This window comes from Neopelma chrysocephalum, unplaced genomic scaffold (genome assembly GCF_003984885.1).
Source record: "Neopelma chrysocephalum unplaced genomic scaffold, ASM398488v2 Primary Assembly neopelma1_22b, whole genome shotgun sequence".
NCBI classification, from domain to species: domain Eukaryota; kingdom Metazoa; phylum Chordata; class Aves; order Passeriformes; family Pipridae; genus Neopelma; species Neopelma chrysocephalum.
The window spans coordinates 30193328-30208156 of NW_020897690.1; the positions used below are offsets into that span (position 1 = coordinate 30193328).

At 40.8% G+C, this 14829-nt stretch overlaps 1 protein-coding gene across 2 annotated transcripts in view; it reads left to right on the forward strand.

The window, feature by feature from the left end:
• GMDS (GDP-mannose 4,6-dehydratase) overlaps positions 1 to 14562 on the forward strand; it is a 417652-nt gene extending 403090 nt beyond the window's left edge. The window contains exons 10-12 of one of the 2 annotated variants that reach the window (XR_003534117.1): positions 13120 to 13188; positions 13568 to 13710; positions 14169 to 14562. Coding sequence is in view for 1 of the 2 variants with exons in the window: in XM_027682650.1 (XP_027538451.1) it covers positions 13120 to 13188; positions 13568 to 13630 (132 nt within the window). In the remaining variant the exon portion in view is untranslated. Of the gene's footprint in view, positions 1 to 13119; positions 13189 to 13567 lie in introns of both variants that reach the window. The other variant, XM_027682650.1, reaches the window with a different exon arrangement.
• The last annotated feature ends 267 nt before the right edge of the window (positions 14563 to 14829 follow it).

Genomic DNA, 14829 nt, shown 5'->3' on the forward strand with positions numbered 1-14829 from the left:
TCCTTGGAGCAATTTGCTGCTGGTGGGCTGCTCACTACAAATCAATGGTGCAGATTGTGCCAGATGCACTGTGACGTGAATGCTTTGGCTGTTTTATCTGTAGTAAGCTATACATCAGAGAGAAGTGGTGAAATACAGCCTGGGTTCTCTTTTTGCTCCTCCCTCTCATTCCAAGGCATTGGTCAAGTCCCTAAATCATCCTGCCTCCTAGCTTTATAAAATGGAGATGACAGTGCTTTCTTCCCATTGTAATGTCATCACTGTTGCTTAATTATATAAAATCTGTATTTTCTCTCTGGTGGTCCTTCATTGTCATTGTAGTGCTGCTGTGAAGCAGTTCTGTTTTGACTAAGTGGTATTACATCTACTTGAAGTCTTGCTCAGGTTACAAGTGGAATGAAGCTGCCAAGATGTTTATCGAGCTTTCTTCAGCTGCTTTTTCAATTCTCAGTAGATATACATAAGTTCTGTAATTCATGGCGTTATGTGCTCATATGTGTTGCCATTACAATGGAATACATCAAAGAAGGTAAACCAAGCCATAAGGTTTCATTGGTGACTCGCAATGGAAAAGAGATGCAAGCTGTCAATGAGTTCTAACCGTATATTCCATGAGGTGATATTTGACTCTGATAAATTTTCAGAGAAGGGGCTGCCATTTCTGTATTTGTGCAATGTATAATGGGACCCTTACCTGGCATCTCTGCCCTGCCGAAACGTGAATGAAAAATAGGATTACTTGTCTGAGGAACAGCTCTGTCTTTCATATTGAAACTTGGCAATAAATGGTTCCTGTGTGAGTGGTCTCAAGAGACACTTTCCTTGCAAAGGAATGAAGTGATTGATTAGGCATATCACATTTTAAACATTACACAGGTGAAAGCATTGAAATATTCTGAGCCCATACGTACTGCTGTGTGTGCCTGAATAGTTTGCTTGCTTTTTAATTGTGGAACTAAAGAAGTTTTGGTAAGTAGGACAGGACCACTAGAAAATGCTAACCGTTTTCCTTCTGTAAAGCTTTTTCATATTTGACTGCTGCAGGGTGAAAAATAATAAAGAATTTTTTGGTAACAGATCCAAAATTCCTTTCTTGTTTAATTGAAAGTGTTTAAGAGAAGAAGGTCATTGAGAGGACAGATTTCAGGAAGTGGTATTTGCATTTGGTGATGCTTTGGAAAGAAATAGAGCATACTATCCACGCTTGTAAAGTATATATGGTGAATGCACTGCCAAATCTGTGGAATTTTATAGGGAGCTACTGTGAATAGTAAGAGAAGTCAATGAATCTGCTTTTTACCCCTACTGAAACTGGCACTGTGAGCTTTAGGAGATCTTATTGCTTTTTTGAAACTTATTTTAACATAGTTTCAGCCCTGTCAGCAAATCTCTGCTGTGTTATCAGTAATGTGAATTGTCTCCCAGAACCCTGCAATATTCTACACAAAATTCTGAGTGAAGAGGAAGCTGGCACTGTTATGCAATGGACTATCACTAGAAAAGAAAAAGGAACAAATCTATGAGGATACATAGAGAATACCTCAGGGCAAAAACCAGAAAAAATATTCAAGTGAAAAGAACACTATAGTAGAAATGAGAACAAAATTTCAGTATGAGATGACGTATTTTAAGGATGAAGGAGAGATGGGAAAGTAAGGCCAGATTTAAGATGATGTTTGTGAGCAGGACATTGATTCTCAAAAGATAAATGGGACAAGCTTGAATGAAAGAGAAAGACTGGGAGACACATCAAATTAGGAAAGAAAAATGTCTTAAAATAAAAAAAGATAATTGGGATTTTAAAGGAAACTAAATTTGCCAGAACATAGGAAAGATTTATACAACAAAGAAAATGAGAAAAATTCAATACCAAGAAAAGAGTGGAAGAAAACAAAATACTGATCTTTAAAAGAAAATAAAATAGTTGTATTCATTTTATTGATTTCTTGGAAGATTTTGTGGTAGGTTTTGTGGTCTGCTCTGAGAGAAAGTGAAAGATGTAATAGGAAAAACGATGATTTTTTTTTTTCCCCAGACTTGCCTGTGCAGGAAATGTAATAGGAAGTTATTTTTATTAACCAAGATCACAGAACATGCAACAACAAACTACCAAGAATGGTGTGGAAAATCCGGTTATTTTTCTAGTCAGACCAGAAGAACCTGTGGCCATTGACCAGCAGGAGCCTAAGGGTCAGATTATTAAGCAGTGAACTGGATGGCTACTGAAATCTGTGTGTCTTTAAATACACACCAACAAACTTAAATTACAGCAAAAAGAAATCTCAAACACCACGTAGCTGATTTGTAGCCATTCATGAATTGCTTTGTGGTCTGTTTTGTCTACCTAATCAACACAAACAGAAGACTTGTTTGATCTCATTTGCAAATGTGAAACCAATTGATTTTACGGCAATATACTTCTTGCTCAGCAGTATTTTTCCATCAAGACAGTCAGGTTACACTGGTCACCAAAAACTGATGAGCCAGAACAGTGAGAGCTTTGGATAGACAGACGGGGGTTTTGGCAGAGTGTTTTGGGGTTTGTCAGGAGGAATGCATAGCCATGATGCTGAGTGTGCTGGGAGGGCTTCATCCTTTCAAAAGCTAGGACAAGCTGTGGCAATGCTCAGCCCACATCCCTAGCACACTTGTAAGGGACCGTGAGACGAGGAAGTGGGGAGCACGATGCCTTTATTTGCAGCAATCAAGCATGTGTTTCATCTGTAAAGGAGATATGCAGCTGTCTACCTTGTCTGGACTTACCAGTGAACAGTGTTTTATCTTAGCAGGCTTGGTTGAACACACATGCAGAGTAGAAACATGTTTGTTTATGGGCAGGAAATGCATAAGCTTTTTAATGGATAAAGTGTGAGTTTGAAGCATTAAATATGACGTGCTTTGTTGTATGCCAGTACCTGCAAAGGGTTATTCTTTGTAGTGTCCTACTTGGACTCAAGCACTAAAGCTTTCATCAAAGCAAATCTGATTATTTTGCACATGGTTTTCCTGAAAGGATGTTATGATTTTCTAGATGTTTGGTGGCTGGTGATAAATTAGGCTTTTATGATGTCATGTGAAAGGCCACTGCTTGGACTTCCTTCTCTATCAAGCATGCTGGAGAATACATTTGGGACATATTCAGCATCAGAAATTATCCTACCTTGTTTTATTTTAACCCTTTTGTGGACTCTTGCTTGTTTTGTAACTGTGTTCAGGCAAAGATAGCTTCACTTTTGCAGACAGAAGGCTCAGGGTATCACGTCCTGAGTCCTCTCCATATGGGGACTTGGAATTTTTTTTTCCCTCAGTTCTTGAGCTCCCTTTAAACCTTTCACAGCTTAAATTCTCTCCAGATATTTTGCCTTGAAAAGGGTTTTCAAATCAGATGGGGGTTTTATTGAGAAATTGGAATGCAGTGAGGGGTGGGAGATGAGGAGATGCGTTCCATAAATTACGTTGGGTTTATGACCGTTTAAAGGGAGGCTGCTTCTAAAAAAAAAGCCAGCAGTAAAAACAGTACGTAACTTTGTCCAGAGAAGTGGCAACTCCCTCCTTCATCCTTCATACTGCAAGGAGGGAGTATTTTACAACTGCTTTTCAAACCATGAGAAATGACTAAACATCCCCTATGCTAACTCTTATGTACTAGTTAATCCATAGCGGGAAAGAAGACGGAAGAGAGAAATATCCATCTCCTCTCTGTCCTTTTCCCTCCAGTCTTACACATGCTTCAGAGGGACAGAGGTTCATATATCAATATAGCAAGTAAAGAAGAGAGTATCATCTCTCCTGCCCAATCTCAGTCACAGCCAAGCCTTAAGAGTGGTGAGGTGAGCACTGAGCACAAGGCAAAGACAGCAAATGCTGTTACAGGTGGGTTAGAACTTTTCAATGACATGCTCTTTAGATGAAAAATTACATTTTGAGTAAATTAATATTTTTATTAAGGCAAATATAACAGCAGACCCTTAAAAAAAAATTAATGTTGCTTTGGTGCGTTAGCAAATGCCATGATTTTTTCAGAAATCTGAATATTCATGGGCTAGCAAAACCACCACAAACAATGGATCCTGTACAAGAAAAAGAATTCATTCTAATGAAGTAGTAATATCCTGCATTCATAGATCTACATTCATTAAATTGCTGCTTAATACTCTAAAAGTACATAGATAAATATCTATAGAATACAAGATCACTGTCCTTTGATCACTGTTTTGTTGGTTATCACTTGGTATTTGACCAGCAATGATAAATGAATCTGTTTACATTTCCAATATATTGTCATAAATGAAGTACTTTTTAGTGAAAGAAGAGAAGAAACTAAGTAGGCTTGCATCATGGATTGCTGGGGTTATCAGTTTTCCTACTCATCTTGGCATGTCAGCCAGTGAAGACAGCTAACCCTAGGGTCCATATTCCATTTCCTATGAGAAATACATTCATTACTGCACAATAAACCCAGCTGAAATCAAACAGCTTCACAAAGTGACTTTCTGATCTTTGCAGAAAAATGTGAAGAGTAGGGAGGGATAAGAAAAACTAATCAGAGTGGATTTAAAAAAAAAGGTGAGAATTACATGTAATAATTTTTAAAAGTACCATACCCTTGCCTAAATAATACATAATGTGTGCAGCAATAAAACCATGTCTGATGAGGATATTATTATCTTACTTTCACCCACAAAATAGTTGCCAGAGTGGAGAATAGGTGAAACAAGAAGAAAACACTGAACAGTGAACAAAAGCAGGACTTGAAGATACCAGTGAAAAGAGAAGAAACCTAGGTTTTTTCCTGTACTACGGCTGATCTCCACCTGTATGAAAGAGATTAATCTCTGATAGAGTCTTGGTTTTTAGTGATGTGAATGTGACACATTTGGCCAGGGAGCCTGAAGAAACATGCTCATGTACAACCTCCCCAAAACCTCTGCTGTAAAAGGAAAATTCACAAATGCTTCTAACCCATGTTGTGCAAAATCTGTGTTATTCAAACACCTCTTTATGCCCAGGTTAGCGTGAAACATGCAAGGGTCAGCTCACACAGCAGCAGCCAGGCTACAGGGCAGTGGCAGTCAATGGAAGTGATACCACCTGTAACTAGCATTTGCAAAGAGCAAATTTTGTTAAAAGAGCTGGAGAAGTTCAGTTTGGTTCATAATAACACAGAGTATATAATTAATTGCTTGCATTTGAGCAAACATGCTAAAGATTTTTAGCTGTGGTGTGTGTGTTCAGATGACTTGGTATGCCATATCAGAAAGAGTTTCTGCTGGAGCAACTCCAGAGGAGGGCTGGAAGGATGATCCAAGGGAGCACATCTCCTGTGAAGACAGGCTGAGAGAGTTAAGTTGTTTAGCTTGGAGAAGAGCAGGCTCTGGGGAGACATTAGAACAACCTTCTAGTACCTAAAGGAGACCCACAAGAGATGGAGAGGGACTTTTTACAAGAGCATGTAGTGATAGGACAAAAGGGAACAGGTTTAAACTGAAAGAGGACTTAGATTAGATATTAGGAAGAAACTCTTGTCCGTAAGGGTAGTGAGGCACTGGAACAGGATGTCCAGAGAAGTTGCGGATGCCTCATCCCTGGAAGTGTTCAAGGCCAGGTTAGACGGGGCTTGAAGCAAGCTGGTCTAATGGAAGGTGTTCCTTGGAGATAGATGATCTTTAAGCTTCCTTCCAACCCAAACCATTCCATGATTCTACCTGAACTATTGTAATTATGGCCTGTATGTGGCAAATGGAGTGGGTTTGGTCTTCTTCCTTTCCTCCAGAAGTTCCCTGCTTTTTCAGCAGAGGCATTCCTTTGAACTAGAAATAGTCTTTCTGTTCAGAAGCCTCTGGCATTTTGCAGAGCCACGAGCTGAGGTTACAACTGCACTTGGATCCAAGCTGGGGAACAACTTCCAGGTCTTCCCAGGAGTGCAAAATTGGGCCTCAGGGCAAACTATGAGGGAGGGAAGCACCCTCCTCACTGCAGCCAGCTGTGGTAATTTTGCTGTTTGTTTCCCTCTGCTGTGGGGGAAACACTCTTCAGACTGCCTCATGCGTGGCAACCTGAAAAGCAGCCATGGTCCCACTTGCAGTGGGATGCCCTGGTATAGAGCTATGCCAATCCCCATGTGGGACGGCTCCTGATGAGTGAGCTCGGCGCTGGATCCAAAGTGAGTTCAGCACTGGTTTCAGGGATATCGGGCTGTAATTCGGGAGGAATTTTATCTGGCTCGAGGGTCGCCAGTGGCCAAGATGTTTTCTCAGGCTTCGCTTGGCAAATGGACAGACCTGAGTAATGCTCGGCCCTGTGAGGGGCTCTTGGGCCTACAGCTCGGCTAGTGCTCACACCAGGGCCGAGGGCTGCACATCTCTACTCCCGCAGACGGGTGGGATGCAACCTCGCCTCGGTTAATGGGGCACCACTTCCATCAAAGTGATTACGGTCCAACGACAAGCCCCCCGAGGCACCTGGGGCCAGCTCCCCCTGCTCTACCATTTTATCTGTGGTGTCATAGGGGCTGCCAGGACTGACGCTGAGTGAGCCTATTTCCCCAGAGCGGAGCATTGTTCCCGGCCTCCGGCCTCCACGTGGCCCCGCTGATGGACAATACCAGCCGTCCCTGACTTCCTGAGCAGACCAGACAGCTTGCTGTTTTCTGCGAGTCTCTTATCACCCCCTGTCATTGAAAGAGAGGTCTGGCTTTGGCTTCGGTTTGGGCTGATAGGCAGCAGCAAAGTGGAAAAGGCACAGGGGAGGGAAGGGAAAGGAAGAGGAGGAGGAGGAGGAGAGAGAGGAGCTCCATTACTGTTATTATCGCCCTAATGTTTATTGCTGCTTCGAGTTCATTTGCCTTAACCCTTTGGAAGCTGGTCAAATTAAAGATTATCAGACTGATAAGATAAAGCCACTATTCTAACGCCCCTGGTTCCTGGCGAAAAAAAGAAGGATGTGCTCAGGTCTTATTGACCATGCGGTTTGTGTTGATGCCTTATTGTTGGAGTATAGTGGGGTCCCGAGATAAGACCTTGCCCTAAAAATGCCCAGCACTCGCAGCCTGCCAAGGTCCATCAGATGCACAGGGGCTGAGCACCGTGCAGAATCAGTCCTTTCCTCAAGTCATTCTTTCCCCTCCCCTTCCCCCTCAACATGGTTTTAGTAGAGATTAAACTTTCTGAATAGGGAGGGGATTTGCATAGGAAAACATGTTAGGGGAAAAAAAACATTATGGCTCTTATTTTCAATGGCATTTAGTTATATGTGAGTTTCAGCCTATTGGTTGCTTTTGCCTTTTGCCTTTTCCTGTGGTTCTTTGCGAACAATACTGTCTTTCTGCAAAAGACTGCTGACCCAAGAGTGGAAAGCAGTCTGTTCATGCTGCATTAAAACAAATTTAGATCAGGAACCAAATTCACTGGCATTCTTCTATTCCCCTGGTATCCTAACTGCTCCACAACTTTGCTTTTCTAAGAATAGTGGAAAGAAAAAATGAAAACTGAGGGACAACACATTTTGGCTCATCTTAAATTCCTGAAGATGTTTACTGCGTTCCTTGTTAGGCTTGGACTTGGCTCTTGGATATGTTTGATTTTCAGTCTCCTCATATTTACTATGGAGATAGGAATCACTTTATAATTATACTGGGTTTTTCGCTGTTACTATAGATATTATAACAAACACTACCCTTTGCAAAGAAGTCAAGCCAGTGCTCTCTCTGCCTCACGGATCTCCAGAAGTACTCGTAGAGCAGCACACAGGAGACACAGTGCTTATTACTGTGACTCCTTCTGGGGTTTGATCCAAGCTTAGTTGAACCATGCATTGAATTTTGCACCAGCAAGGTGCATGTTTACAGGCTATACAGCTCTGCTTAATGAAATCTTACTGTTTTACTTAATAGAGTGCACATGAAATAGCTTGGAAGAAGTCACAGTAACTGTTCTCCAACGTTGCATATGGGTTAAAACATGACGTCCCTGGGCCTGGTGGCAAATGTGACAGAACACTAGGGAATGGGGGTAAGGTTGATGGTGAAAGAACTGCCTAGTGAGCAATGCATGCAGCCACTAGAGTATGTGCAACACTTGGAGAACAAGGCTGTTCTCCAAGCAATAAGCTGCAGCAGATGCCCATATATATTGTGACATTACTACTGATGTTACTACTGAGATATGCTACGTGAACCCTCATAAAAAATGCTCCAAAAAGGGCACAAAAGGGGAGACTGTTTCGTAAGACAAACTTTTATATATACATAACTGCAATAAAACTTTTTAACAGGGCCTGTTGTGATAGGACAAAAGGTAATAGGGCAATAGTTTTAAACTAAAAGAAGGTAGATTTAGACAACATGTAAGAAAGAAACTTTTTATGATGAAAGTGGTGAAACCCTGAAACAGATTGCTGAGAGAAGTAGAAGATGCCCTATCCCTGGAAACACTTGAGGTCAGGTTGGATGGGGATCTGAGCAACTGATCTAGTTGAAGATGTTCCTGCTCAGTGCAAGAGGGTTGGACTGAGCATTAGATGAGCGTAAAGTTTAAAGGTCCCTTCCAACTCAAACCATATAATGATGAAAATGCAAAACTGCAAGGTATCACTGTCTAATTTATTGATTTTTTCTTTTAATGGGATGAGTTAAAGCTGAAAGGTGATGGTTTTAAGAAGGAAATAAGGAAACTAAAACACAAGTGGGGCTTACAGGAAATTATGGTCCCTAGACTCTTAAAATCCTTTCTGACAAAACTTCTTGAGCAAAAAAGTGCAAGACTAAACACGCAAGCCACAACCTCCACCAAGCTGGGTCTGTGCTCTTTGCTTATGGGAGCTCTGATGTAAAAAATCACCTTCCAGGCGGTTGTGCTGATTGTAAATGTAACCCTGGCTGCTTTTCAGATGCAGTAAAACTGTTATGTGCTTAGATCAAGTTTGTTTATTTTTAAAGGTAAAGCCTTGTCTCTGCTAAAGCAAGTGGAACTGGGCACAGTTCCATTGCAGGTGTTTTACTGAGGACTTGATTTCAGTTTTATTCTGGTGTAAGAGAAAGCAAAAGCTGGCACTGGGTGCTGGCTTCAGTGAAGGCACATTCGAGAGGGAATCAGCTGAGCTGTAGTAATAAAGGACACCTTGGCCTTCTTTCAGGCCATACTATTTCCTTTTTCTCACATTGTCTTGAGGTTTTAAATTTTCAGTCAAAGTTAATTGAATGAGACAGTGATACATTGCACAGTGAAACCAGATCAATCACTGCACGAGACATAATAGGAGTTGCAATGACACTCAGAACAAGAGCTTGGGAAATGTGATCTTTACATTAAAATATTTTACATTTTTGTCTCATGGTTTTAAAATGCCTTACCACATTGTGTAACAAATTTCTTTCTGCTTATCTGTATGTATTTTTGTGTGTGCATTTGGACAATAAAATTGAATAATCATAAAAGCAAATTTAGTAATAATAGGCTATTTTCTACGTAGTTACACAGCCTCACAGAAAATGTAAAACAGAAAAACTTGCACAGTATAAACTCGTTCTGTTCACTGAGAGACAGTCATATGACAGTGAGCTACATAGAAAGACATAGGAGAATTTACTCTCAGGTGGCAACAGAGAATTTGACTGCTGTCTTTTCCATCTTCCTTCCCTTTAAATATTTACCTGGATGTTGTTTCTGACTCTTAGCTTGCAGGTAAAACTTGTCATTACTATTCACGTATGTTAACTATTTGCATGGAAAATAAGGGCTTGTTCCTCACAAAATGGATAACTAAAAGCAAAGAATGTTACATTCATGGTCTGAGTACTGTAAAAACAACAGAAAGCCTTAACCAGTGTTTTCAGGTTGCAGACTCTCAGCTCAGTATCTAAATCCTCAGAGTTTTCATGGAGTCAAAGGGTTGGGTTTTCCTGTCAGTATGTAAAGCACAATGCCACAGAACACGTTATCCTGCAGGAATACAAAACAAAAAGTGGTGTCATTTCATCAGGTGCTTTTCCATCAGGAACAGGGATATGGGGTAGTTTATATTCAGCAGCAGCTGTTTTTCAAGAACCATCCCCCCCATCCCACAAACCAGCCTCTTCCTCCCCCAAAAAATCCAGATTTTCCCCTGTGGAACTTCACCTCTTCTTTCTTTGCTTTCTGATTTGGTTGCACCTCCAGAAAGTGATGCCCTGGCACTGAAAAATCAATACACTTTAATGATCAACATACTGAAGATTTTTTTGAGTGGTATCTTTTTTTGTGGATTTTTTCCTTTTGGGAACCTGACAGATGCATCTCTTGTTTCAGTAAAAGACTTAAATAATATAAACAAGCAGTCATTCAGTTCCAAGAGAAGCTTTTTTAATATTCTTATTTTATTGTAATTACCTTATTGTTTTCATATTATGAGCTACTTGTAGAAAAATACAGGAAACATGACTGCAATACAATCCTTTAATCAGGAATAGCTTTGTTCCAGTCATCACTTCCATTCCGTGTTGAAACTTTGGCTAATAACAATACAATCAAACCTCGAATTTAGGTGTAATATGGTGTTAATAGTATGGTTCAATTTGATCTCTGTACCTAGTAACTTCTGTAAGTGAATCTATTTAAAAGTGCCTGGGAGATACTTTATGCTATTTTCAAGTAAACAAACAAAGTTTCGTATTTCTCAAAAGTACACAAACTTCTTCAAGAGAGCCATTTTTAATCTTTTAACCCAAGTCAGCTGGGGAATTCATATTATCATATATATTAAATCTTTCTTTTTCTCTCTCTCCTTTTTTTTTTCACAGATTATGTCCTAATACCTTTAATGCATCACTGTTAAAGCATCTGAAAATTTAAAGGAAAAATGTATTTTTTATACCTACATGGATTTAATACAGTAGTTGTTTGTGTGATCTCTGTGTATAATCCAGCACTGCAAATAACTTTTACAGATTTGCAACCTCCCTCCACCCTTATTTTGGCCTATTCAGCAGATAAGTGTTTATGTTTTTGAATGAAGGGCTGGACTTAGGTAAAGCATTTTTTTAGATAAACTGTTTTAACAAAAAGCGTTTGTCCAAGAAAGTTAAAAGACTGCTCCCAAGCTGTTCAAAAGCAGAATGCAGCTACATATAGCAGGCCATGACAATTCATTCTATGCTTCACAGTCCATTTTTTTTAAATAGGAAGCCAGTATCCTAGATAAGGCTCAATTGCAAAGAATGTATTCAATATGAAAATTGTGGATGTAAAAGTTTTACTTACATAACATTTATAAAAATTAAAATCTAAGTTTTACAATATGGCTTTTATGACTTAAAACTAGGTGGTATTAAAACACTTCACTTCTAGCTAATGGTTTGAATTAGGATCGAATAAAAAAGCAATTGTTTTTATACTGAAATTAGTATTTTAAGAAGGACTTCCTTGTTTCTAGACATATATTTATATACACACACGTATGTAAATTAAACTGAACTCCAGATAAAAGGCATACCTCCATGAGCACATTAGAGTCTGATCCAAATTTTATCAAAGTTAGTAGGCGTCTTTCCCATTTCAAACCAGATTTTGCAATCCATATTCACACGACCCTCCAGGGGATCCCTCAAGTTGATGCGGTTTTGCATGACTTGGCCTCAAATGTCTGCTGCAGTTTCAAAAAGCCCATTATAGGGCTGCAGTAGGAAATCATTTAGTCTAATTTAAGGAAATCATGGCATTTTTAATTTTCATATCATTTTGTTCTGATCCATCTGTTTACTCTTTTCTTAGGGCGGGCTGAAATGTTTTTTAGCCGGAAGACTTAACTAGTAAAAATGCTGCCTGGAATAAGTCTGGGCAGACGTGTTTGTTCCACATCCCCTTCTTCAGTGCAGTATTTCCTTTGGTGGATTTCCTCTGCTCCTGGAAGCAAGCTGTCTAGCTTTTTGGAGCAAAAGATTATGAAGAAGAATTTCCTACATTTTACTGCACAGGATGAGGTGATTTTGGAACTTAACCTGAAACACATATGCACAAAAGAGAGCATCTGAAAAATGTAACGTGCAGCAGTACAAGTTAAAAAATCTAGTCAGAAAATGCTCCTTAGCTCCACTGCTGGTCAGACGGTGGAAAAGGGAGGAGAAAGGCAGACCATGCATTTTTCTGGAAAGCTTGCTGTGTTACCACCATGAAGTCAAATGCAAGAGGAGAATTCAGCCTTAGCCTTGTTGTTCTCTAACAAAACTGGGTCTGTCTGGTTTTCCTTAAACCTAGACAGATATGATTTTAGTATTTATTGCTACAGAAAAACACAGCTTGTGAGGAAAAAGAATATATTTTATTAAATGAACATACAGTTGGAAAAAGCTACTGTTTAAACACATTATTTGAAATTTAAAGAAAGATGCAGTCAGTTTTTGCATTCAATTAGAAATGCAGTCAAAGGAGCTTTTGCCTTTGTTTAATTTTGTTACATTATTTTTGATGAGTGGTTGTGGGATTGTTTTGGTGTGGTAGCACTTTTAAGGATACTTGAACAGTAAGGTGAACATGACGAAAGTCTTGGTTTCTGTAATGCTTTTGAGATAATTTCTTTTAATTTATGAGATATTTAGACTTCTATTTGCATGTGGATGCTCAAAATACTATAGAAAAAAATTAGTAGACATTCAAAAGCTGGACATTTACTACTATTGCATATGGTTACCCATATCCATTACAGTCTTTCAGCATCATCTGTCTGTGATCATATTTTTATTTGAAAGAGACTAGTTGTCATGTTCGCTCTGTGATTTACATTATTTAAACAAATAGGGGAAAAAGAATTTTGAATCAGCTCTTTCACTAGCATGACTAAGACGTACAACGTCATCTTACAAAATGTTCACCATTATACGGCCATAAGGCTGGAGTTCAAGCCCTGTGCACACACAAAAAACAGAGTAACTGTTTCAGTCTGAAATAACCTGGTGAAAGCATGCTGCCTCCTGGTGAATTAATAGGCATATGAGCTTCCACTAAAATTGCACCTTGAAAAGAAGTATTTTGTCTTCGGAAGAGTCCAGCCCTGGCCATGCTTGGCTCACAGAGAAGCATGAGCAACGGGGAGGCCATCAAGGTGGGGAAGGTGGCGGTTCTTGCAGCAGCTCTCTCTTCTTTTCCACAGGATTTTCTGCAAGGGGACTGTACCAAAGCCAGGCAAAAGCTGAACTGGAAGCCAAGAGTCACATTTGATGTGAGTAGCTTTTCTGGAGTGCTTTGCACCTGCTGGGTGTTCACGTCCTCTAAAAGCAATTCACAGGGAGGGGGAAGGGAGTGGGGGACCTCTGTGTGGGGCAATTTGGGCACACTGAGAAACCCCATTTTCAGTGAACCTACAGGGGTTCTTGCTTTGAAAACAGCAGCTACTATTGCAACGATGGGCACCCCAGTGCAAAGCAATGCACTGACACACATAGGGCCAGGGCTGCTGTGGGAAGAGCCCAGCAAAGCCCCTTCCCCTCCTCGTTCTGCTCTGGGGGGCCAGGGGGCTTGTCATGCTCTGGGGCATTCCTGACGTACTGCCTGTTTGCCCCTGCACTGGGGCCCTGATCTGTCTCTCTCCCTCCTTGCAGGAGCTGGTGAGGGAGATGGTAGACGCTGACGTCGAGCTCATGAGGAACAATCCCAATGCCTGATCCCTGGCTGGGCTGGGCAGGCATCAGAGGAGCCATGCCAGGGATACAACCCATGGCCAGCACTGCCATGAGCCACCGGGGTGGGTACCTGCCCCTCCCTGTGACGGTTTTATTGTTGGCCTGCCTATGTGTGCAAACCCGGTTTTATCCCTCCCTCCACCTTCCACATCCTCCCAGTGCCTGTTGATCCACAGATCATCCCAGGGTCAGCCCTGCCTGGACTAACTCTGTATCCTGCCATTAATGAGAGAAGGGTCATACTGAACCTGAAATATTGATCAGGCAACAAGCCCACTGGTTTAATTTTTTAATTACAACTCATCTTTCTATTACCTAAGACCTCCAGCATGTTTTTAGTACTTTCTCCCATTTGAGAAACAAAGCATCCCCTGCCCTCCACCTCCCAATCTCCCTCTCCTCCAACAACAACATCAGCAAACCTCTGGCGCTAACATGGGCTCACCATCCCTCCAGACTTTGCTCCACGGCTTCCCCCCTTTGGCCTTTCCTGAACAATCGTTGGTTTTCTTTTCTGCAACCTTACCTCCACCCCAGCGGCCCATTTCCACCACTTGAACTCTGCAAAAGTTTGGATAACTTGATATAACTTGCAGTGAAATCGCCTTTTGACCATGCCGAATTAACTCCTAATTGCTGGAATTGCTTTCAAACCAGTCAAGATGGGGCTTGAATGCATTTTTCAGATCTTCATTTCAGAGTGTGCATGAGTCACAGAAAGCCTTTTTCTCCTGCACCACCTCAATCCGGGGGGTTTAGGGTGTTTTGGTTTCTGACTCCCTCTCCCCACAATCAACCCATTCCCCTTCCACCCTTTTCCTGCTTACTATAATTAAACCTCAGACGGGAACTTGAACCATCTCAAAAAATGACTAAAGAAATAAAAACAAAATAAATAAAAAAGCTTTAAAAAATAGAAACTTCAAGGTGAGTAAATATTTTCTTGCTTTTTGTGCCAAGGTACCCGGGTTATCCAGAGGTCGTCAAGCCCATACATTTCCCGTTGGTTTCGGATCCTCCACCCATCAATTACTTCCATCGTTTTAGCTTTTTGCCTGGAAGTAAGCAAAGAGTGAGAAACACAAGCGGGACATACACAGGAAATACACTTTCTCAAAGTTCATCTCTTGCTTTTTTTACTTCTTATAGGGGGGACACCCCTGTTAAAAGTGGAGGGAGGT